General features: G+C 43.8%; 1 protein-coding gene across 6 annotated transcripts in view; it reads right to left on the minus strand.

Moving 5' to 3' along the window:
• The window catches only part of REPS1 (RALBP1 associated Eps domain containing 1), a 104,995-nt gene that overhangs the window by 78,588 nt on the left and 3,894 nt on the right, over positions 1-22,513 (minus strand). For all 6 annotated transcript variants that reach the window (XR_016441478.1, XM_090040432.1, XM_090040423.1 and 3 more), the window contains exon 2: positions 50-173. Coding sequence is in view for 5 of the 6 variants with exons in the window: in XM_090040432.1 (XP_089896558.1) it covers positions 50-173 (124 nt within the window). In the remaining variant the exon portion in view is untranslated. The remainder of the gene's footprint in view (positions 1-49; positions 174-22,513) is intronic.

Genomic DNA, 22,513 nt, shown 5'->3' on the forward strand with positions numbered 1-22,513 from the left:
TTAATATACTTACTCCAAAGGATGTTTAGATATTAATTTTTAGATGTACCTGTATTTAAGCTTTCCACTCTTAGAGGGAGACCAGACTGGGCCACTGCAACAAGTTTCAAAGCAATATAGAACTGACTTCTCCCAAAATATCCAAGTCTTGTTGCACCACAGAGTTCCATGATCTGAAAGAAAGCAACCAATATTAGTACTTCTGTAAACTGAAGTCAAAATGTAAGCTCCTCAAAAAAAAAAAAAAAGAAAAAACCCAACCAAACACACATACACAACACCACCCTCCTTGCCTACTCAGCAATTTTCTGGAGTTTTACAACTTTTCTATGAGGCAGAAATCCTTTCTATGCAACATGAACTGCAAATAGTATAGAAATCTTTACACAGAACAGCAGAAGTAGAGAACCTGTAACTTGTATTCATCTGGTTCCCAGACACTAGTATTCATGTAGGCTTTGGAGGTTTACCCATTACTTACAAGAAAACGAACAAGGAGCAACCTAATCTTGTTATCCACCCCACGTAGCACTTAATTGTTCCATTGCCAGCTATGACACCTTGGGTTCCCTCAGTCTGTGCATGCTGCTGGATCATTGGCGGGGATCTACTATATTCACCTGAATACAAAATGAGGTTTCTGTCCACCCTCCAGTCAGAATTTGGAAAAAAGCTCCTCATCTTATAATCATATACAAGGAAACCTCATTAAATAGACTGTCTATCATTAAGCTACTGCCAAAAGTAGCATGTGCTCAGCTCAGTAATGGAAAGCAAATACAAAGCTGATTACATGCAGCCAACACTGGGCATGACAATGAAACACATGGCCCATTATTGGGCAAACTTTTTTTTTTTCTTTTTTTTTAAAGGAAAAAATGTTGTGTCCCAAGTCAAGTCAGCCAAATAGATTCCAAATTCATGAGTCATTCAAGAACCACACATAACCTTGCTACCAGCAAGTATCCTTCACCCCTGCCCGGGGCTTCAGATGCTTCCAAATCCTTTGGGATTCAGATGTCCCTTAGTTTTGCTTGGCCTCAGCTGTACGGCCACAGGAGCAAGTTGGGGTGGGGGGCGGGGGGAGTCTCCTATTTCCATAAAATCGGTGTATAGCCAAGATCTTCCCAGTGAAAGTAAAAGGGGAGGCTAACTATGCACTGCCTCAGTCAGAGTACTATCCCCTGCTACGTTCATGGCTTTCCCCAGCAAGTAGGAAAATCACCTTGATGGTCATGGTATTTACTCTGTCAGAGGGAGGCAAATATTGGGCAAACATACTGATGGAAATCTATTACAAAGATAGGTTAGTTCAACCCATCTGAAGAAGATGTATGGTAGTGTCTGCACAGTCCCCTTCAGCACTTACTCCTTTTTAAGTCATGGTGAACCACTATGCTGAATACATTTTGACTTCCTCTTCACTGGAAGACCGGACACAAGGAAGAACTTCTCCGTAAGAGAACTAGAAACTGGAACACGCTCCTAGCAGAGATGGTACAGTTGCCATCCTTGAAGGTGTTCAAGAGGAGGCTTGATAAGCACCTTGTTGAGCTAGTTTGAGCTCACTAACCTCCTGCCTATGGCACAGGACCAGACTTTACGATCTTCCAGGTCCCTTATGCTCCATTGATTCTATGATTCACTCCCATAGCTGAGCTGTGTCTTTCTTTCCCATTTCTTCATCAGCCTTAAACGTCTGGCAAACATCATCAAATGGGCCCCAAACAATTCATCCAGAATCCCTAGCCACCCCCCTAGCCTGGTGCATATGATTAGTGTGGCCCCACCCTCCATAAGGTTAAGCCAGACCAAGTTGACCTGCACTTGATCTGTATGTATATTTTTGGAGGATCCTAGGTCTTGTGACAAGACCAGCCAGTTCCAGTCATGTGGGGGGCTAATTAGCACATGGACCCTTTGTGGGTGGGGGTGGAGTTTGTAATCTGGAATACACACACATGCTGAGCAGTGCTGAGCTATGAGGTCACCCTGGCTTGAAATGCTGTCGACTACTGAATGAACTACAGTATAGCCTCATGAACTCAGATATCAAAAATCTGGAATTCTTGAAAATCTGGCATTTAAAAAAAAAAAACACTACATAAGGGAGCAGCAGAGTGGGAAGATGCACGTGGCAGCTGACACTGCCCTCCATCACCCTGTGCCACCACTCTGCGTGCAGCTGCTGCTCTGTGACCGGCTGCTGCTACCACCCCCTCCCTCCCTCCGCAACTGGCCACAGCTCTGGTTTCAAAAATCAGAAATTTTCAAATTTCCAGCAGATGCTTGGTCCCAAGCATCCCAGATTTATGAGGTTATACTGTATATGGTGAATCATAAGATTTTTGATTTTGGACTAATGTGATGAGTAGTTTGTACTATATACAAAAGTACAAAAGTGCTGCTTAAAAGTACGTTTATGGAGTACATTTGCTAAAACTTGCAGCATTTTCAAAAAAAGGTAAAATACATCAATTTTGGATGAGCTAAGTCTATGGATACCTGTCAGAAATTTGCCTATATAGTAAATTATGTTTATTTCAAGGTCAGTGTTTTCAAATTTGCACCTTACTGCCATGTGCTCAGAGACAGCAGGGACAGAGAGAGCAGAGAATAAAGGGGGAGAGAAAATGGAACTGCAGGGGGGATGGGCTACCTGACTTCACCAGATTTATTTTCCCTGCTGTAGAAGTAGAAGGGAACAAATTCAAGGAAAATCTCCAATAACTAGATTCTCTACATGGAAAATTGTAATTAATTTATACATTTTCCACATCTAGAACCTAACAATTGGGGGATCATCTCACATTTGACAAATTGTGGTACCTTTCACAGATGCCAACAGCCTACTGATTACACTCAATGGAACCCAGGGGTTCAAATGATTATATTCAGGGGAGAAATAATAAAAAAAAACAAAACAACAACAACAACATGAATCTTGGCAAAACCTCACATAAGTTCACAGTACAAACAAGACATACATCTCCAGTAAGTTTCAAAACAGAGGTCAGACTTTCTATAGTTGTATAAAGGAAGTTATAAGGAAACCTAAGCATGTCACTATGGTTCATTTATGTTGTCTACCTATCATTTAAACTATCCACGCACAGGGTCTAATCAGAACACTGGGAATAAATGTGCATGCCTATGTACTGGAAGAGCATTACACTATGGAGAGCAAGGCCACTAATTATTCTGGCCCATTTCCGGACTGGATTGAGAGACATAACTAATTGGTTCTCATCTTAGAACTGTGTAAAAGAGTGTTGCAAATATAGTATAAGTACTTGATTTATTTTACTATGTTTTATTATGTAATTATATACTAAATGAGTCTGTAGTGTTTCACTTGCTTTTGAATGTACTGGCTTTGCGTATAAGAAGGCTGCAATAGGTGTTACAGTATTGAAAGTTTAATTCTAGTGCAGTAATCATGTAGTAAGCAATTCCAATGAAGTAATCATTTATGACAGTTTATGCTGCTGAGGCCATGTTTCACTAGAGAAACAGGGATATTTTAAAAAGTAAATATTAACATTATATATTGGACAATTTGCATTTTAAAAGTCAACAGGCTCCCAGCTATGGTTAACCACTGTCAGCTAAAAATTAATACACAAATATTCCAGTTTATGATACACTAGCACGGATTAGCCAATACTCTTTTCCAGCATGAAAAAAATACAACTTACGTTCAAATCAGTGATTTCAGAATGCAGACTTGTAAATTCGTCACTGCAAGAACACTGGTAGTCCAAATGAACTCAAAGAAACTATTCATGGAAACACAGTTACATACTTGCTTGAGGCTTTGAAGGAATAGACACTTCATTTCCTTTATCTTGTTTTTGTCTAAAAAAGTTTTACCACAGCAAATTCTGTATCTGTACCCAGTTCCACTATGCATTTTAGAGATGCAACAACAAATTCACATTTGCGTTAAGTCTGGTTGAGACTTTATAGAACTATGAATTATAAAAGTCGCTCCAACCTGTTTAACCACGTCTCCTCCTCCCCAGTACTTCCTGCAAGATGATACTGCAGTGTTGTTATGCACTGTTAAACAGCAAAATTTCAGTAGTGAAAAAATACAATCTTGGAATTATATAAATAAGGGTAAAGTGCTTTCAGCTGAAGAAGAGGCATAAAATGACCAAAAACTGACAAGAACTGACTTCAGTGCTCTTTTGCATTTAAAAGTTTAGCATTTTAAGTTATAAACTGATTAAAATGCATGCGTTTTAGTAAGAGAAGTTTCAGAGTAGCTTTAGAATTCAGTTTCTGGAACAATGAAAAGTTATACTGGCAGACGGTTCTCAGAATTAAGTGCTTATTGAACTAAATGGCTCAAATAACCTTTTCTAGCATGCTTATCACAGAACTGTAAGGCTGGAAGGAGTCTCAAGAGATCACCTAGTCTATAACATACTCAGAGGCAAGATGAAGTGTATCCAAAACATCCCTGACAGATACTTTTCTAACCTGCTTTCAAAATCTCTCCATTGACAGGGATTACACAGTCTTCCAAGATAGTTGCTGCTGAGGTCAATGACTTCTTAGCCCAGAACTAGCAGATCATCACCATCTTCATAAAATCATATTTTTTGCTTACTTAAAAACCACAGGTCTCAATACTATATTTCCTAGCTTACACAAAGTCAGTTCCATCATAGAATATGTTTCTGAATCTCTTATATTTGTCCTTCTCCTTTGGGCTTGCTCCTATTTGTTTACATGTTTAAGTGTGTCACCCAAGTTGGATACAATATTTCAAATGAGATTTCACCATTGCAAAGACTAGCAGGGTAGCTGCATCTTACATGCGACTACTATACCGCTTTGGCCTTTTGGCAGTATGACACTAACTCTATCGGTTTATAACAACTCCCAGATTCTCATCTATAGAACTTGGCTAGGCAGCAGCAGCAATTTCCCATTTTGTATTTCTGCATTTCAGTTCTCCTAAATGTAGTACTGAACCTTGCTTTATTGGATTTCACATTATTGTCATGAGCCCGACCCTCCCAGTCTGGCATCAAATTTTAAGCGTATACTTCAATTCATCAATCAAACTGTCAAAATATTAAGTACTAGACCCACGGCAGATCCCTGCAGGACCTCACTTGCATGTCATCCCAGTTTGAAAGCAAACCACTGATTATTAGGGTACATCCTTTCAGTGAGACATGCAGCTGTGCATCCCCTTCATCTGGACCAGGGGTGACCAAGATGCAGCCTGCAGAGCTGTGTTATCTGGCTCATAGGGCTACAGGTCTGGCTACAGGTCCAGAAATTTGGAAGTATGGCAAGCAGTGGCAGTGTTGTTGGTTGCAGCAATCAGTGTTGCTGCAACTTGTTCTGGCACCAAATTTCTGGACTGTTGGGAAGCTCCTCTGGTTGGATCCAGAGCAGAGCTACAACATCTGGCCTGTAGGGCCAGAAATTTGGTGGTGGGAGGAACAGTGGCCACCATGGCTCCAGGAGCTGCAGCAATTAACGATACTAGCAAACGCCAGCCTCGCAGTCCAGATGGCGCAGTCCTGTAGAGCCAAATGAGTTGGGCATCAATAATCTAGACCAGGCTTGTCCAACATGTGGCCCGTGGGCCACCATTCGGCCCTCCAAGCTGTTTTCTGAGGCCTGAGGTGCTGGGATGGGAAATGGAAATAAACACTGTACTTTCATTTCAGGGGGTGATGTGATACTGCTTCCTGTGAGGTCTTTGAATATGGCTCGCCGGCCCACTGGGTGATAAAAAGTTCATGATCTGGCCCCACATTCAAAAAGGATGGACACCCCTAATCTAGACCATATTTCCCTACTTTGCTTAGAAGAATCTAAAGTGGGACTGTCAAATTTACAGAGCATCTTATATCTCTTGCTTTCACTGTATTCACTAGGCCAGCTATTCTGTTAAAGAGGAAAGGCGGACAGTAGACAGGTTAAAGACTAATACATTATAAAGAGCTGCTATTAAAAACCTTGAAAATGCTAGGAGCTGAAGCATTTTGAAAGTGTCAGTTCCACAAAAAATGACAGCACTGCTTTCATTAAATTCAGACAGGTGCATAACTTTTCCTCAGTCCTTAGACTATGTACCATCAAAGTACTCTGTAGAAGGTATAAAGATATAAAAAACAAAAGACACTAACACTAATGAATTTGAATTCCAACACACAAAACACATTCAGCAAATATTCATGACATTCAATCTGACCGCTAAGCTGAATACTATTTCCATAATGTATTTGCAAAATGTACCAAGAAATAACATTTAATCATACCAAGTTTAAAATGGGTTGACACTACAGCTATTGTTTCTTTTGCATACAAGGGATATGGCAACAAAACCTTTCCACCCTAGCTAACTGATGTCCACTAAAAGTTTTTCCAGGTCTGGGGCCATATATTTTGGAAGACTGGTGGGCAAGATTTAAAGACCTTATAATAGAAGTAGGGCATGCTAAACTTGTTGTCATGCTAATGAAGAGAATTTTAATCGATTCCACAAGCTCTGGGCCATAGAATATCAACTTCAGATGAATCAGTCAAAGGAATAAAGTCTACAGTATTGGAGCACTTCCAAGAAAAAAAACAAGTGAGGGTAGTGTTCCTCTTTGTGGTGAGGAACTATCTGGAGTTCCCAGCTATACCCAGAGGGACCATTTTTATTGCATGCTGTACCTATAAAGTAAATAGTGACATTTTAGAAGTCTGTGCTCACCTTTGACAATGGATTCTGCACTGCACAAGTAAAATACAAAGAGTTTCTCTCCTTCTTTAAAGCAACATGATTAAAATCCCAAGTTCATGAATATCCCATTACTTAACTGTTCATGATCATTCACATCAGAAATAAAGACAACAAAAGCACTGAAATTCAAAATAGACCACACTGAGTAACACAATGTGAGATTTGTATCAGTATGCATTTGGGGTAACTGCAATATTAGGGTGGCAAAACCACAAGATAGATATGGTTTTTTGACAAGCAAGGAACATACTTACTAGTACCTAAATTACCATATTTACTTGGCTACAATATGACACCCCCTCATAACTAAATTCTCTCTATATAGAAAACAGAAAATTTGTCATAATTTTCTAGGTGCATCTAAAGCATTAGAAAGTCCTCTTGATGCCGCCTCCCCCCACCCCCGAATGCTACAGCAAGGAAAGAAGTGTGGCAGAGAGAGGGGGAGAAATCAGGTGGCCCCCTTACCTTCTGCCCCACCCACTTCTTCCCCTTTCAGCTTTCCTGCCTCCCTGCCACCTACACCCCCCGCACCAACTCCCCCATCTCTGCCTCTCCCCCCATTCTCCCCACACTGCCCCCAGTTTCTGCCTCTTCTCCTCCCCATCTAACTCTCAGACACTTCTAGAGCTGCTCTGTCCCGGAACACAGCTTGTGGAAGCTCAGCCCTTGCCTGGCCATGCTGCAGTTCTGGATGCTACTGACTGCCTGGGCAGGCAATGCAGCAGGGTCTGCACTACTGATTGGCCAGGAAGGGGAAGGAGTTTCCCTGTGTTCTGTTTAGGAGACCCCAGACCCAAGCTAAAGCCCAGAGGTGAACTGCATCTGACAGTAAGGGGCAGGGAAGGGGATGGGGCAAAAGCTGCAGATAGGAAGGAGGGGTTGGGGCAGGAAGATGCTGCGAGTCTGATTCTGGCCCCAACCCGGGCTCAGTGCCAGAGTTAGAGACGCAACAGCCCGCCTGCTCCTCCCTCCATTTTATATGTGAATACAAGGCAAGGGGCTTTTCCTCCTCATGGCGATTGTGGTGGGGGAGATCCTTGCTTTATATTTGAGTAAATATGATACCATCTACCCAACTGTGTATTACTTGAAGAAAGCTATAAAAATGTAGTCATTTAAAAGACCAGAAATTTGGCCCTTCCAAAACTGGGCCTGCAACGGAAACCAGAAGTCTCCCTTTTAAAATCAGCACAGCTCCCATTTCTAGTATAGCAGAATCTTTATAAAAAAATGTCACTGTCACAGGGTATGCTTATTCTGAGCACTGTGATAGTTTTGGAAGGAAAGGATTCTTTGTAAGTTTTAACAGTCACTATTAAAACTACTCAGATTCAGAATGATAGTAGTCCCAAGACAGGAAAACTACTGGACAGAGTAAACAAGTTGACAGGGTACATCACAATTTAGTAAGTGTTGCACAAAAATCATCATGTTGCATATATATAGTATTTCTATTTTGGGCACTGTACATATACATGAAGACACAAGTGGCCCCTGCCCAAGTTTAGAATTTGAAGCACATAGACAAGACTCAGGATATAACAAGCTATGCAGTGAATGCAGTGATCATAATGTAGCTTGATTAGTTACATGCATCTAACTGATTCACTTCAAGGAAAAAAAAAATAGGAGTCACCCTTCTTAGCCTAATGAAAGAATGATCCTTATCTGACCAGGAAGATATGAAAACTGTTCTGAATGTAATTGTTTTTAAAAGGTCAGTTTATGAAGACTCCTCTTTCTAAGTTTGTTTATAACTTAAAAAAAAAAGCACACAAAAACGTATGTGCAGGTAGCTATGAACTTACATGTGCAAATAGCTAAGAACTTACATTCTGTTTTAAGGATGAGATAGTTTCATAGTTTCATAGTAGCTAGAGTCGGAAGGGACCTAGGAAGATCATCTAGTCCGACCCCCTGCCTTGGCAGGAAAGAGCACCGGGGTCAGATGACTCCGGCAAGGTGCTCATCTAACTTCCTTTTAAAAATCCCCAGGCTAGGAGCCTGCACCACTTCCCCTGGAAGCCGGTTCCAGGCCCTAGCCGCCCTGACTGTGAAGTAGCGCCTCCTAATATCTAATCTAAACCTACCCTCCGCCAGCTTGTGACCGTTATTCCTGGTCACTCCTGGCAGCGCACGGGGGAACAGGGACTCCCCCAATACCCACTGATCCCCCCTGACCAGTTTGTAGCAGGCCACAAGGTCCCCCCTTAACCTTCTCTTGTGGAGGCTAAACAGGTTCAGGTCCCGTAGCCTCTCCTCATAAGGCCTGCCCTGCTGACCCCTGATCATACGAGTGGCCCTCCTCTGGACTCTTTCCATATCGTCCACATCCCTCTTGAAGTGTGGCGCCCAGAACTGGACGCAGTACTCCAGCTGCGGCCTGACCAGTGCCGCATAGAGGGGGAGGATCACCTCCCTGGACCTGCTCGAGATGCATCTGTGGATGCATGACAGGGTACGGTTGGCCTTCTTGACTGCCTCCCCACACTGCCGGCCCATGTTCATCGTGGAGTCAATGACGACTCCAAGATCCTTTTCCGTCTCCGTGCTGGCAAGAGGGGAGTTCCCCAACCTGTAAGTGTGGTGCCGGTTCTTCCTCCCCATGTGCAACACCTTGCACTTATCAGTGTTAAACCCCATCCTATTCTCATCCGCCCACCGTTGCAACCTGTCAAGGTCAGCTTGTAGCCTATTGCACCCTTCTAGTGCACCCACATCCCCCCACATCTTAGTGTCATCAGCAAACTTGAACAGGGTGCTTTCTACCCCCTCATCCAAGTCACTGATGAAGATGTTGAACAGTGCGGGCCCGAGGACCGAGCCCTGCGGAACCCCACTGCCCACGTCCTTCCAGGTCGAGAAGAACCCATCCACTACCACCCTCTGGGTGCGGCCCTGCAGCCAGTTGGCGACCCATTTGACCGTGTGGGCATCGACACCACAGTCTCCCAGCTTTTTGATGAGGACAGGGTGAGAGACAGTGTCGAAAGCCTTCCGGAAGTCCAGAAAGACTACATCCACAGCAACCCCTGCGTCTAATGATTTGGTGACCTGATCGTAAAAGGCCACCAGGTTGGTCTGACAAGACCTGCCACTGATGAACCCATGTTGGTTGCCCCTGAGCATGCATTCCCCCGCAGGGCCCTCCTGGATGTGTGCCAGGATGATTTTTTCAAAGAGCTTACCCGGGATTGAGGTAAGACTAACTGGCCTGTAATTTCCCGGGTCCTCTTTTTTTCCCTTTTTGAAGATAGGGACTACATTGGCCCTCTTCCAGTCCTCCGGCACCTCACCAGAGCACCACGAGTGCTCATAAGCCGCGCCAGGGGTCCCGCAATGACCTCGGCCAGTTCCTGTAGAACCCTAGGGTGAAGATCGTCCGGACCAGCGGACTTGAACACGTCCAGCCTCTCCAGAAGTATCCTAACTAACTCCTCGCTAACCCCTGGCCCAGGCGTGTCTCTGCCGGGGCCCGAGGGGGGCCCAGCAGGGAGGTGGCTGAACTGGTCCCTACTTAGGAAGACAGAGGCAAAGAAATCGTTAAATATGTTAGCTTTGTCATCTGGCATGACGACTAAGTTGCCCATCGTGTCCTGCAGGGGCCCCACATTACCCGGGACCCTCTTTTTACCCCCTATGTATTTGAAGAAGGATCTTGTATGTTACTGACATCTGAATTTCTTGAAGTGGGTCACCTGGTAAGATCTGGTCTATAACTGTACAGCTAACTATACCTAAAGCTAACCACATGAAAGGGAGAAAGAAGCCTCAGGGAAAAGGAAGATTATTTGAACCTCCAAGTCCTCCTGGAGCAACTATCAAAAGGAACTGGAGCCAGATCAGAACCATGACTCCTAATGCAAGTTAAGGTCTGAAAATCAGTTCAAAGGGCCATGTAGGCAGTCCCAAGGGCAACTGCTTTCTAAAGTACCATGTTTTTTCCAATGCAGCATAATTTCATTCTTGTCCAGCAAGAGAGTCAGCTGAATATTAAAGAGTATTCGTTCCATGAACCATCAAAATACAAGAAACATTCCAGATGTTAACAGGACTGGGCTGAAACGGATAAGGAACTCATCCCTATTTGACATTCTTGACACTGCGCAGCAGCAATTGTACGGGGCACAATCTTGTTAGCTTAGTATTTGCTAAGGGGATCGATCAGAACCACTTCCATGTAGTGATCCCTGGTAACACCTGACAGCCAAGAGCTCCCAAATTGACAAAAAAAGGCCAAAGCACACAAAGATAAAGATACGGACACCATTTCTGTCATACAAAAGAAGTACTTTCTAACTTAAAAGGTTCCTTGCAATCTCTCTGCAAAGCCTGAAAACCTCTGCCTTAAAGCAGTTTACCTGCAGGTTGTCTAGGCCAGTGTTTCTCAACCTTTTAAGTAGCAAGTACCTCCTAACTTCTGAAAACTTTAATAAGTACTCCAACACTCAATTTTCCAGTGGATTTTATATTTACAGACTAATGTGTGCCATGTGTTGGAAGAAGGGCTGTGTCTATAATGCCGTGATATGACAGATGCCTGATCTGGTGTGGGTAGGGTTGCCACCTTTTACACTGGGGTGGACAACTCAAGTATGTACCTGGGCTAGAGGTGATGTTGGCCAAAGCTAGGAGGGCTTTGCGCGGCATGCCAAATTATTGCTGGGGAATTTAAAGCGCCATGCAATGTGTGGTGCACCAAATTTTTTGCCTTAGTTTTGAGAGGAAGAAGGGGTGAGAGAGAGAGGAAGAGAGGATGAGAGAGTAAAACGAAAAGAAGGCAAGAGAAAGAGTATTGGGGTACCCACACAGCCCCCATCTCGCATACCCCCGGGGATATGCATACCACAGGTTGAGAAACAATGGTATAGGCAACTATTAGTGTAGCTTTTCCTAAATTTAAACTACCTAAAAAATTGCACAGACAAGCAGCACAAGTAATACATATGAAACAAAATTTAAACTTTTTTAAAGATGTGTGTTCAAAGTCTATGGCTCTCCCCTGAGAATTGCAAAGGCAATAAAATTTCTCTGTATTTTCTTCTTTTTCTAGTTGCCAATTAGCAGGCAAATCATAGCTGAGTTAAGTTTCATGACTTTTCAAGCTACAATACAAATTAAACAAACTAATTATCGAAAACAACAGAAATGTCCATCTTTTAACATTTGGATGATTTATACACAAATCAAATCAAAAGCAATAGCTCACACTACTGTGGCATTTTTTTCCTTGTCAAAACAATGAATTCCTTTAACTATCATTTAACATTGTAGTATGCTCTTATACAGTAACCGTGGAAGTACTGAAGTAATGAAAGAGTGGGTAAAAATATGAATACTGAACTCCACACATTTATTAATAGTTCAGCTAGTATTGTTCGCGCCAGGAATTGTATTTAGTTGAGCCCCAAAAAAGAGACAACAGAAGAAAACACAGCATTTCAAGCCACTAAGCCCACTATACTAAAATTGCTGCCCTGGCTTAATGTGTACTCTTGTGATTCACCAGGTAGATACAAGACACTCTGACTTGGCTTGGCACTCTATGAAAGTCTAAGGTTTGCAAGTCTTCAAAGCTGTTCATTATCAGAAATATGATTAGGTTTCTGGCAATTTTAAGAGCTAAGAAATTCATTAACACAGAAGTTTAACTATCCCAACACAAGTGCTCATGGTTAGGCTGGAACAGTCTAATATTAGTTCTTATGTTATCATAGTATTTAAACACGTTTTATTTTGGGTATGACAGTCTGCCACGATTCATTAAGTAGAACTCCCCAGGGGTTTCACTACAAGTGCTTCACTGGCAGTGGAAGCAATCTGAGGAACTTAACTGGGACACTAGCTCCACAGACAGCTTTGGTGACAGATTTTCACGCATATAGCCTGTGGGCTATACACGTTTTTACAGACTTGACAGGTGGGTGTGGGCTATACAGGGGTGCAGGCTATGCAGAATCTTTAGAACAGCATAGCCCGTCCCCGGCTGCGAGCTCTAGCTCTGGCAGCCATGCCCAGCAGAGAGCAGCTGGTGGCGGCGGGGAGCAGGGCTCTGCAGGGGACTAATGAGGAGCTACGAGCCCCGCTCCCTGCCGCTAGCCGCACTCTGCTGGGCACGGTCGCTAGAGCCTGCAGCCAGGGAGGGGCTTGAGGGTTCTGTAGGGGAGGGGAGGGGAGGGATTAGGAGCTGTGAGCTGCGGGCTCCACCAGCCGTGCCCAGCAGAGTGCGGCTGGTGGCAGCGAATGAGGCTCTGCAGGGGAGGGGAGGGATGAGAAGCTGCGAGCCCCGCTCCCTGCTGCTGCCAGCCGCACTCTGCTGGGCACGGCCGCTGGAACCGCAGCTGGATCCTGCAGCCGGGGACGGGCTTGCGGGCTCTGCAGGGGAGGGGAGAGATGAGGAGCTGCAAGCTCCAGCAGCCATGCCCAGCAGAGTGCGGCTGGTGGCAGCAGGGAGTGGGGCTCGCAGCTCCTCATCCTTTCCCTCCCCTGCCCGCACAAGAGCGCAAGAGCCCGCGCTTGCGGCCATGTCTCCAGGTGTGGGGACTACACAGAATACTTTACAAAAACACAATTTTCCACAGGTTGTACATGGGTGCGAGTTATACGTGGATGTGGGCTATATGCGCGAAAATACGGTACTCCTTTTCTGACACTTCAAGCACTGGCCAAGGGAAAGGAGAAAGTAAATTTGTTTTGGAGCCCAACCTGATCTAGAACAAGGCCCTAAAGCTCAACTCTTCAGATAGTTTCCCCTGCCTGCTAAAATCTGTAATGTTACAACAGAGAAACCCAAGTCTAACAAATCACAACTGATCTAAAGTTGCATGCCTAGCTGGAAAGCTCAGCAGGTTTTCCCTATTCAGAAGAGAATGCTTACCCATGATATGGACTGTAGCAGGAGGCTCACTGCTCCTGCTACTTTAAGAGGAGGTAAGCTGCTTGAGAAGCAGCCTCCAGGTGTGCTAGGGCAATTGGGAGTCACATGGCCTACAAGGGCTGGGCTATCAGGATATAAGCTGGAGCTGGGCAGGCAGTCTGGATCTAAGAGCTGTGGAAAAAGGAGCTTCCGAGAAATGTCTGAGCTATGGTAAGCAATGTTGGTGGCCTGTGGAAAGGACTAAGGAGGTTCCAGAGAGAAAGCAGGGGGCTAGAAGGCTTGGAAAGAGTATAGAGGGCCAGAGGCTCTGGGGAGCAGATAGATCCAGGGTGCCTGTAAGTTTCACTACCTAGGAGTGGGGTCAGGGCTCAGGAAGAGCTAACAGCTAAGAAGGGCCACAGCTGAAGGCTGGCAGGGCTCGAGAACCCAGGGGTCTTAACTGGCTTAAGAGCAGGGCCAAGGTCTAAGGAGAAGAACTGAAGGCCTGGAGGGCCACAGCCAGAAACAGATGGGGCCAGAGTACCCATAGCTCAGAGAGGAACTGCTGCAAGGATGAACAGAGCCAGGAGCCTGTAGGGACAGATATGATTTGACACATCTGTGAGGCATGACTGGGTGAACTGGAGACTAGAGAGACCACGTAAGTGGCCCTTACGGCAGGGCCACCTGTGACACCTGTGTTCACAAGTGTGAGACCAGGCTTTGGAAGTCCTGGAGCAGCCTCCCTTTTTCTAAAAGATAAATATATCAAGGCAAGACCAGAAAGGAGGAGAGATTGCCCAAAAATAGTAAAATGGACAGAGGCTTCAGGACATCACAGCCACCCCTGGAGCAGGACCCTGTTACATGGACAAACAGGTCTCAAGGAGGTTGGTGGGGGGGAGAGAAACAGGAAATCAATGATGTGAGGTAACAATAAGGGGAATAAGCCTACTGTCCTCAATGATTTAAGACAGATTTCAGGGGCTGTCATTGGAAGCACATATTTTAAATGTTTAAGGTTTTTGGTGAATAAAGGTATTTTAATTTAAAGGTTCTGGGAGTACAACATGGTAGTCTGAAATTTTCTGGCTGCTTGCAACATGGCAAATGCTATTTTATTTTCAACTCTTGTTCTCTTCTCTAATGCTAAATTAATCCCTTGCTCTTCTTTATAATGTGGCAGGACATTTTTACCTTTCTGAGGCTGGAAGGGGATTATCTGTTATGTTACTTTACTACTATTCCAACTATGGTAGTGCCCTAGGAAAGTTTAATTACTTAAGTTTTCCTCTTCCTACAACTTCCGTTGGAGGATGTAGCATTCTGATCAGTATAGCACTCACTTCAGGAAATAAGCTAGGTTCTGGGGTGAGGGCCCCACAAAGAGTCAGTCTCTGCTTTAGTGAAAGGCCATGAACCATTATAATATAATAAGCCATTTTATCTAAACTACTTATCTTTCTATTCAACCAGGGATGAAATGGTTGGAAAAACTAGAAATGGGGAAACATGGGCAGCCACTAAGTCCTGTTATCTCTGAAAAGTCCCCATCTATTTTAAGGTTTCAAGAAATGTAGTTCTTCTGAGTGGGTAGCCAGCACAGATGCATTCAACAGTAGAAGAATAACACCTTGCTTTAGGAATAAATTAATCTTAAAAGAGCCATAAGGAAACAAACTAATTAAACAGGGTTACACGACACACATGCTCTCTTTTGCTGACTCCAAATCCATTGTAAACTGGTAATCATTAAGTCCCTGAAACCTGGCAAAAGAATTTTGTACTAAGAGCACAAAATCCTTCAGTAAACATTAATCAGAGTTTTCTAAAACATGCATATTTGGTGTAATATTATGAAGATACAGCAACAGCAAGTCTTCCTGAAGCTCATCTGGCTGCAATTATCAAAAATGAAGGAAATGCAACAAAGCAGATAAGCAGCCCTCAGAAATTCCGGCTAGCTTTTCCAAGTCTCTCTTACTAGCATATGACAGTCCCCAGAAACGCACAGAATAACCAAAAAAGGCATATTTTGGAAATACATCTTTTATAAACAGATGATTTCAGGGGCCAAACCACTTTGACAACTTGTCCTACCAGTCAGCATCTGTAGGTCACCAAAAAAGTGCTGATCTGAGCAGTAGTTGGATTAGCAATTAACTGCAGGTTTCAAAATGCCTTCAAGGGATATCTGGAGGGGGGAGGGTAATAAGTCTGTCTGATCCTCCTACTGGAACATGAACAGTGTATGTATGGTACTCAGTGGCTGACTGAACAAGAGTAGCTGCATACCTTCTTAAATGAATTTAAGTAAAGAAATGAAGACTTCCTTGAAGTCCAGGGAACTCCCATACAAAGGCTTAATTTGCATGGTAAGTACTTACAGCCCTTCACAGCTACCACTATTATAGTACCACAGAGTTTTGTTTTGGGAAGCCAGTAGGTGGAATCTTACACTTTAAATATTTTAAAAGCTAGTAAAATATTAGAAATCCATAAAGACCAACAGTGACACTTTGGAATTGAAACTATTTACTAATGACTAGATTGCAAGTTATTACCCTCCCCCCTCCAGATATCCCTTGAAGGCATTTTGAAACCTGCAATTAAGGACAATAAGAAGTCCTTTTTTAAATATGTAGGGGGTAAAAAGAAGGTCCCGAGTAATGTGGGGCCCTTGCAAGACACAATGGGAAACTTGGTCATCACACCAGACGGCAAAGCTAACATGTTTAATGATTTCTTTGCCTCCATCTTCCTAAGTAGGGACCAGAACAGCCACCTCCCTGCTGGACCCCCCTCGGGCCCCGGGGGAGGCACACCTGGCCCACGGGTTAGCGAGGATTTAGTTAGGGAGCTTCTGGAGGTGTTGGACGTATTCATGTCAGCCGGCCCGGATGATCTCCACCCTAGAGTTCTAAAGGAACTGGTCATTGCAAGTCCCCTGGCACAACTTTACGAGCACTCGTGGTGCTCTGGTGAGGTACCGGAGGACTGGAAGAGGGCCAGCGTGGTCCCCATCTTCAAAAAAGGCAGGAAGGAATACCCGGGAAACTATAGGCCAGTTAGGGGATGCATGCTTAGGGGAACCAACACGGGTTCATCAGTGGCAGGTCCTGTCAGACCAACCTGGTGGCCTTTTATGATCAGATCACCAGCTCATTAGATGCAGGGGTAGCAGTGGACATAGTCTTCCTGGACTTCCGGAAGGCTTTTGACACTGTCTCTCACCCCGTTCTCATTAAGAAACTGGGGGGCTGTGGTGTAGACACCCACACAGTCAAATGGGTCGCCAACTGGCTGGAGGGCCGCACCCAGAGGGTGGTGGTGGATGGGTCCTTCTCAACCTGGAAGGACGTGGGCAGTGGGGTTCTGCAGGGCTCGGTCCTCGGGCCCGCACTGTTCAACATCTTTATCAGTGATTTGGACGAGGGGGTAAAAAGCACCCTGTTCAAATTTGCTGATGACACTAAGATGTGGGGGGATGTGGGCACACTGGAAGGATGCAACAGGCTACAATCAGACCTGGACAGGTTACAAGGGTGGGCGGATGAGAATAGGATGGGATTCAGCACAGACAAGTGCAAAGTGATACACCTGGAGAGGAATAACCGGCACCATACCTAAAGGTTGAGGAACTCCCCTCTTGTCAGCACAGAGGCGGACAAGGATCTTGGGGTCATCACTGACTCCAAGATGAACATGGGCCGGCAGTGTGGGGAGGCAGTTAGGAAGGCCAACTGCATCTTGGCATGCATCCACAGATGCATCTCGAGCAGGTCTAAAGAGGTGATCCTCCCTCTCTATGCGGCACTGGTCAGGCTGCAGTTGGAGTACTGCGTCCAGTTCTGGGCGCCACACTTCAAGAGGGATGTCGACAGCATGGAGAGGGTCCAGAGGAGGGCCATTCATATGATCAGGGGACAACAGGGCAGGCCCTATGAGGAGAGGCTACGGGACCTGAACCTGTTCAGCCTCCAAAAGAGAAGGCTGAGGTGGGATCTAGTGGCCTGTTAGAAACTAGTCAGGGGGGGATCAGCAGGCATTGGGGAAGTCACTGTTCCCCCGAGCACCGCCAGGAGTGACCAAGAATAACGGTCACAAGCTGGCAGAGGGTAGGTTTAGGTTAGATATCAGGAGGCACTACTTCACAGTCAGGGCAGCTAGGGTCTGGAACCAGCTTCCAAGAGAAGTGGTGCAGGCTCCTACCCTGAGGGTGTTTAAGAGGAGGTTAGATGAACATCTTGCTGTGGTCGTTTGACCCCTATATTCTTTCCTGCCATGGCAGGGGGTCGGACTAGATGATCTGCTCAGGTCCCTTCCGACCCTAGAAACTATGAAACCAAGTTGAAGATCTCAGACTGTAAGTGTTTGCAATGAATATGAGAAATTTTCTTAAATGTTAGAAGAGAAAGTATATTACATGTTCAAGCAAAAAAGAAGGCAGAACTACAGTGAATGCAAGTGACCACTTTGAACATGTAGTCTAAGTATAAGACAGCTGTAATTAAACACCAAAGCTGTGAACACTTCTGAACACTTAAAATTCTGGTTCAGTTGCAAATATCTAGGATGCTCTGTTAATCCCCACCCCTTTGCAGGTCAGTTTTGAAAACCTATTTTCAAACTGGGTTGAGAATTGATAATAAAAAGCATTTTGGCTTAGGTATTTATGAGGGAAAGCTCACCATATTATGCAATAGAGTGCGAGTTTTGGGACCATAGTTTCACAGGCTGCCAAAATATTTGGAGGTCACAAGTCATTTAGGAAAACATCAATCTTTAATGTAAGCCTCATTTACACTACCAAGAATAGTATAAAAACAAAACAATGAAACACTTTGCTACACTACTGAGGCTTTTGTCAGATTTTTCCCAAAAAACCCCAGAGTAGTGTGAACATTAGGACAGAACAAACAGCTAACAGCTTAATCAGCATGTTCTCTGACTCTGCTCAAGAGAGAAATCTAATTGACTGTACTTAAAACACCTGGGACCAGATCATAACAGGGCTTCTCTAGTTCTAACTTAAGCAGAGCAGAACACGTTTGCTGGCCAAGACAATACTCGGAGCTCAGGTAAGTACACAGAACTTAAGAAGCGAGTCTAGTACAAGTAAAAAAGCAGATTAAGTGCCTTATTGTTGCAGAGCGAAAGTAGCAGTTGGATGAATGGACTGTAAGGTGGACAGAAAACTGGTGGGATCATCAGGCTCCAAGTGTAGTAGTCAGTGGCTTGATGTCTATTTGGCAGCTGGTATCAAGTGGTGTACCCCAGAGCTCGGTCCTGGAACTAGTTTTGTTCAATATCTTGATCAACAATCTGGAAGATGGGATGGAGTGCACCCTTAGCAAGTCTGCAGATGACACCAAGCTGGGAGGAGTACTGGATATGTGGGAGGGTAGGGCTAGGATTCAGAATGACCTTAACAGATCGGAGAATTGGACCAAAAAGGAATCTCATGAGGTTCAATAAGGACAAGTGCAAAGTCTTGCACCTAGGATGGAAAAAACCCATGCACTGGTACAGGCTGTGGACCAACTAGCTAAGCAGCAGCTCTTTAGAAAAGGACCCACAGGTTACAATGAACAAGCTGAATGAGCCAACGGCATGCTCTCATTGCCAAGGCGGCTAAAGGCATACTAGACTATGTTAATGAATTCCAGTACATCGAGGGAAGTGGGGGTTTTTTTGTTTTGTTTTGTTTTTCCACTTCTATTCAACACTGGTGAGGACACGTCTGGAGTACTGTGTTCAGTTTTGGAAACCAGCTACTGAAAGGAAGTGGAGAAACTGGGGAGGCCAATGGAAGGCAAAGAAAATGGCTAGGGGGCTGACACATGACTTATGAGGAGAGGCCGAGGGAACTGGACTTTTCTAGTCTGGAGAAGAGTAGACTGAGGGTGGGGGTGGATATTTTAACAGCAGCCTTCAACTCCCTGAAGGGGGGGGGGGGGCAGCCAAAGAGGATGAAGTAAACTATTCTCAGTGGTGGCAGATGACAGAACAAGGAGCCAATGGTTTAAAGTTGCAGGTCTCAAGGGTAGTTTAGGTTAGATATGGTGGAGGGGGGAAATTGTCTCATAAGAGGGGTCGTAAAGCAGTGGAACAGGTTACTCGGATGGTGGAATCTCTGTCCTTGGAGGTTTTTAACATCTGGCTAGATAAAGCCTTGGCTGAAATGATATAGTTGGGGGGACTGTCCTGTTTCAAGAAAGGGGCTGGACTTCTCGAGGTCCCTTCCAGCCCTAGATTTCTATGATCCTAAATGGAAAGGCATTCTGTTGTAACAATGAATTAAATTCATAACTTTGCATACCTTTCACATGCTGGATGTTGCTAACTGTATATTCAGAGACTATATATTTTTTGTACTTCTGCTTTACAACGTGCATCTTGCTTACCAAGGCCCAAGGTAAAGTAAAGTGAACTCGAGCATATTCCTGATTATGCACGTCTCTGATACATGTATTGTAAATCTTCATTTAAGGATTTGTTGGGTTTTAGTTGTCCAGCTTGAAAATGCATTTTTAAAAGGTAAATTATTGCTTTTCATCTTATAAATTGGTCATTTGGTTCAATATTGAACAAATGCACTCATTTACTGTACTTCTGCAGATATTCAGTAGACGTAAACTTACTGGAAGACGACTTACAAAAAGAAAAGCTGGGTTTATGCCCAAATGCACACCAAGGCATGAAATATATAAAAAAACCTAAATATCACAAACCTTACTTATAATATTAAGGAAGGGAAACATTTCGGAAGGACATGATTGCTATCCAAATAATTTAGAACTTGAGAGAATTACTTGGAGCATGGGGGGAGGCAGCACGTGTGGCTATTTTAAAGAAAGTGGTACCACACCCCTCTATCATCAAATGAAAGAGCTTTAAAAGGAGACTTCCAGCTAAAAAAAGGTGCTTAAAACTACAACAGAGGTCCTAGATCTGAATGTGAAATTACCAAGAAGAACAGTAAAGCACTCAGTGGAATCAAAACAGGATCAGGCACTGAGTAAACAGACATTCACAGCATTTTGAAGTTTTGGTTTATACCTAAAAGCATCCTGTGCACACACATGCACAAACACACCCTTGCTTGCTTTCTCTAGATGAGGCACTTGACACTTCAGCTCAGTTTTCACTTGCAGTTAACATTTTATTGCTTCTTCTGTGTTAGTAAATTGCAGTCTATCTCCAGGGAAATATTTTCACAGCAGGTCCCCATCTGTGCAAAAAAAATACTTGCTTTCAGCTCTTTTTTTTTTTTAAATCAGGTTTTGATATGTGGTAATCTATACAAGCAAACAAGGCTTCCTAAAGGCAGATCTAGAAATCAACTTTAAAAGCCTCTTAGACAAATTTTATTTTGAAGTATGTAATTACTTCAACTCATGCCTTAATGCCTTTTGTTTCTAGTAAAGTCTACATCACAAAATTAAAATTTAAAAACTAAAGTTGTAGAGAGAGAAGCTACAGATGTACTAACTACAGTACTAAGATACCATTTGACAGATAATATTTTCATTTTCCTTACTTAGTTCCAAGTGTACACTTCCAATCCCTACTCTGGATTTTGCTACTCAATAGGACAATAGCATGAAATTGTATCAATCAATAGGACAGTAACCTGCAAGGGGCTGCTTGGGACCCCTCCCCACTCACCCCACATACTGGGAAGCTGGGGCCTGGGGGAAGCAGGTTGCAAGTGAGGAGCACTGGGTCTGGAATGGCCATCATGTTTACAAATGGGTCCTGTTACAAAAAAGGTTGAACTGCTGGACTAAATGACCTCCTGAGGTCCTTTCCAACCCTAATTTCTATAATTCTATGGTGTGAAAGTACTTACTTAACATTAAAAGAAGAAAGTAAATAGTACACTGCAACAGGATCATTTGCACCATTATAACTTCAGGAGTGTCATAAACAGTAACTTCACACTACAGTTAAGTACTGTAAACTAAATTCTAGGGCTCTCTCATGATACAGTAAGAGAAATTCATAAAATGGTCTATAATTATACAACTTTCACAAATGCAGCACTGAAAGCTTCAAAACAATTGCTTCCCTTTCCAAGACATATTCTCTCTGAATCAAATACTAAACATACACGCACCCTTTTGTCCAAAAAATTAGTTGCCTTAAGTGGTAAAACTCATTTTTCTGCTCAGAATAGAAGAGTGGAGATGCTGTAAAAGTGGCAGCTGCTGCTTTTCCTTCTCTTCCCTCCAGCAGCTGCAGTGAGTCCAGGGGCTGAGTTATAGATAGGGGGCAGTGGTCTAGTACCTACTTTCATTCCAGTTCCACCCAAAATTTAAAACTAATAGTGGGGTAGCAGTACTGGTGTTTCTGTTCAGCCAGTGTTGAGGGAGTCTATTAACTTTGTAGCTCATTACAACTGTTCTTCATTCCAGTGGTGTTAACCCTCATCTTTTCTATGATTTTGATATTCCACTAATCCAGCTATCCTCTCTTCAGCAATTTGGCTGTCTGTGGGCTACTCCTGGTCTCTCTTCTCCTATTTCACAGTCCCAAGACTTTGTTAACTTTTTCCAAAAACCCAGATCCACCCATTCAGTTCAGTCTTCAGCAACAGCTACAGTCTCAGTTTTTGGTTGAGCTGTCAAGAGCTGCTGACAGTTCAGCTGTGAAAGGGTTAAAACTGTAGGAAACGCAAGGTGACCAAGCTGAAGATTAGGCTCTGTTCCTTGCAGCTGTAACTCTGGAAAACTCTCTCTCTTCATTCTGCCTTCCCAAAGACAAGGTACGTGACGCTTGCGAGAGAAAACGGTATCTATTAATATCAGACTAGCATAATAATACATTTAAGTATCAGCCTGACAAAATAAAGGGACAATAATAAAGGCCTCGTTGTATGCATTTCAATA

The sequence above is a fragment of the Crocodylus siamensis genome, chromosome 1 (genome assembly GCF_052110815.1).
Source record: "Crocodylus siamensis isolate JL-2025a chromosome 1, ASM5211081v1, whole genome shotgun sequence".
NCBI lineage: Eukaryota > Metazoa > Chordata > Crocodylia > Crocodylidae > Crocodylus > Crocodylus siamensis.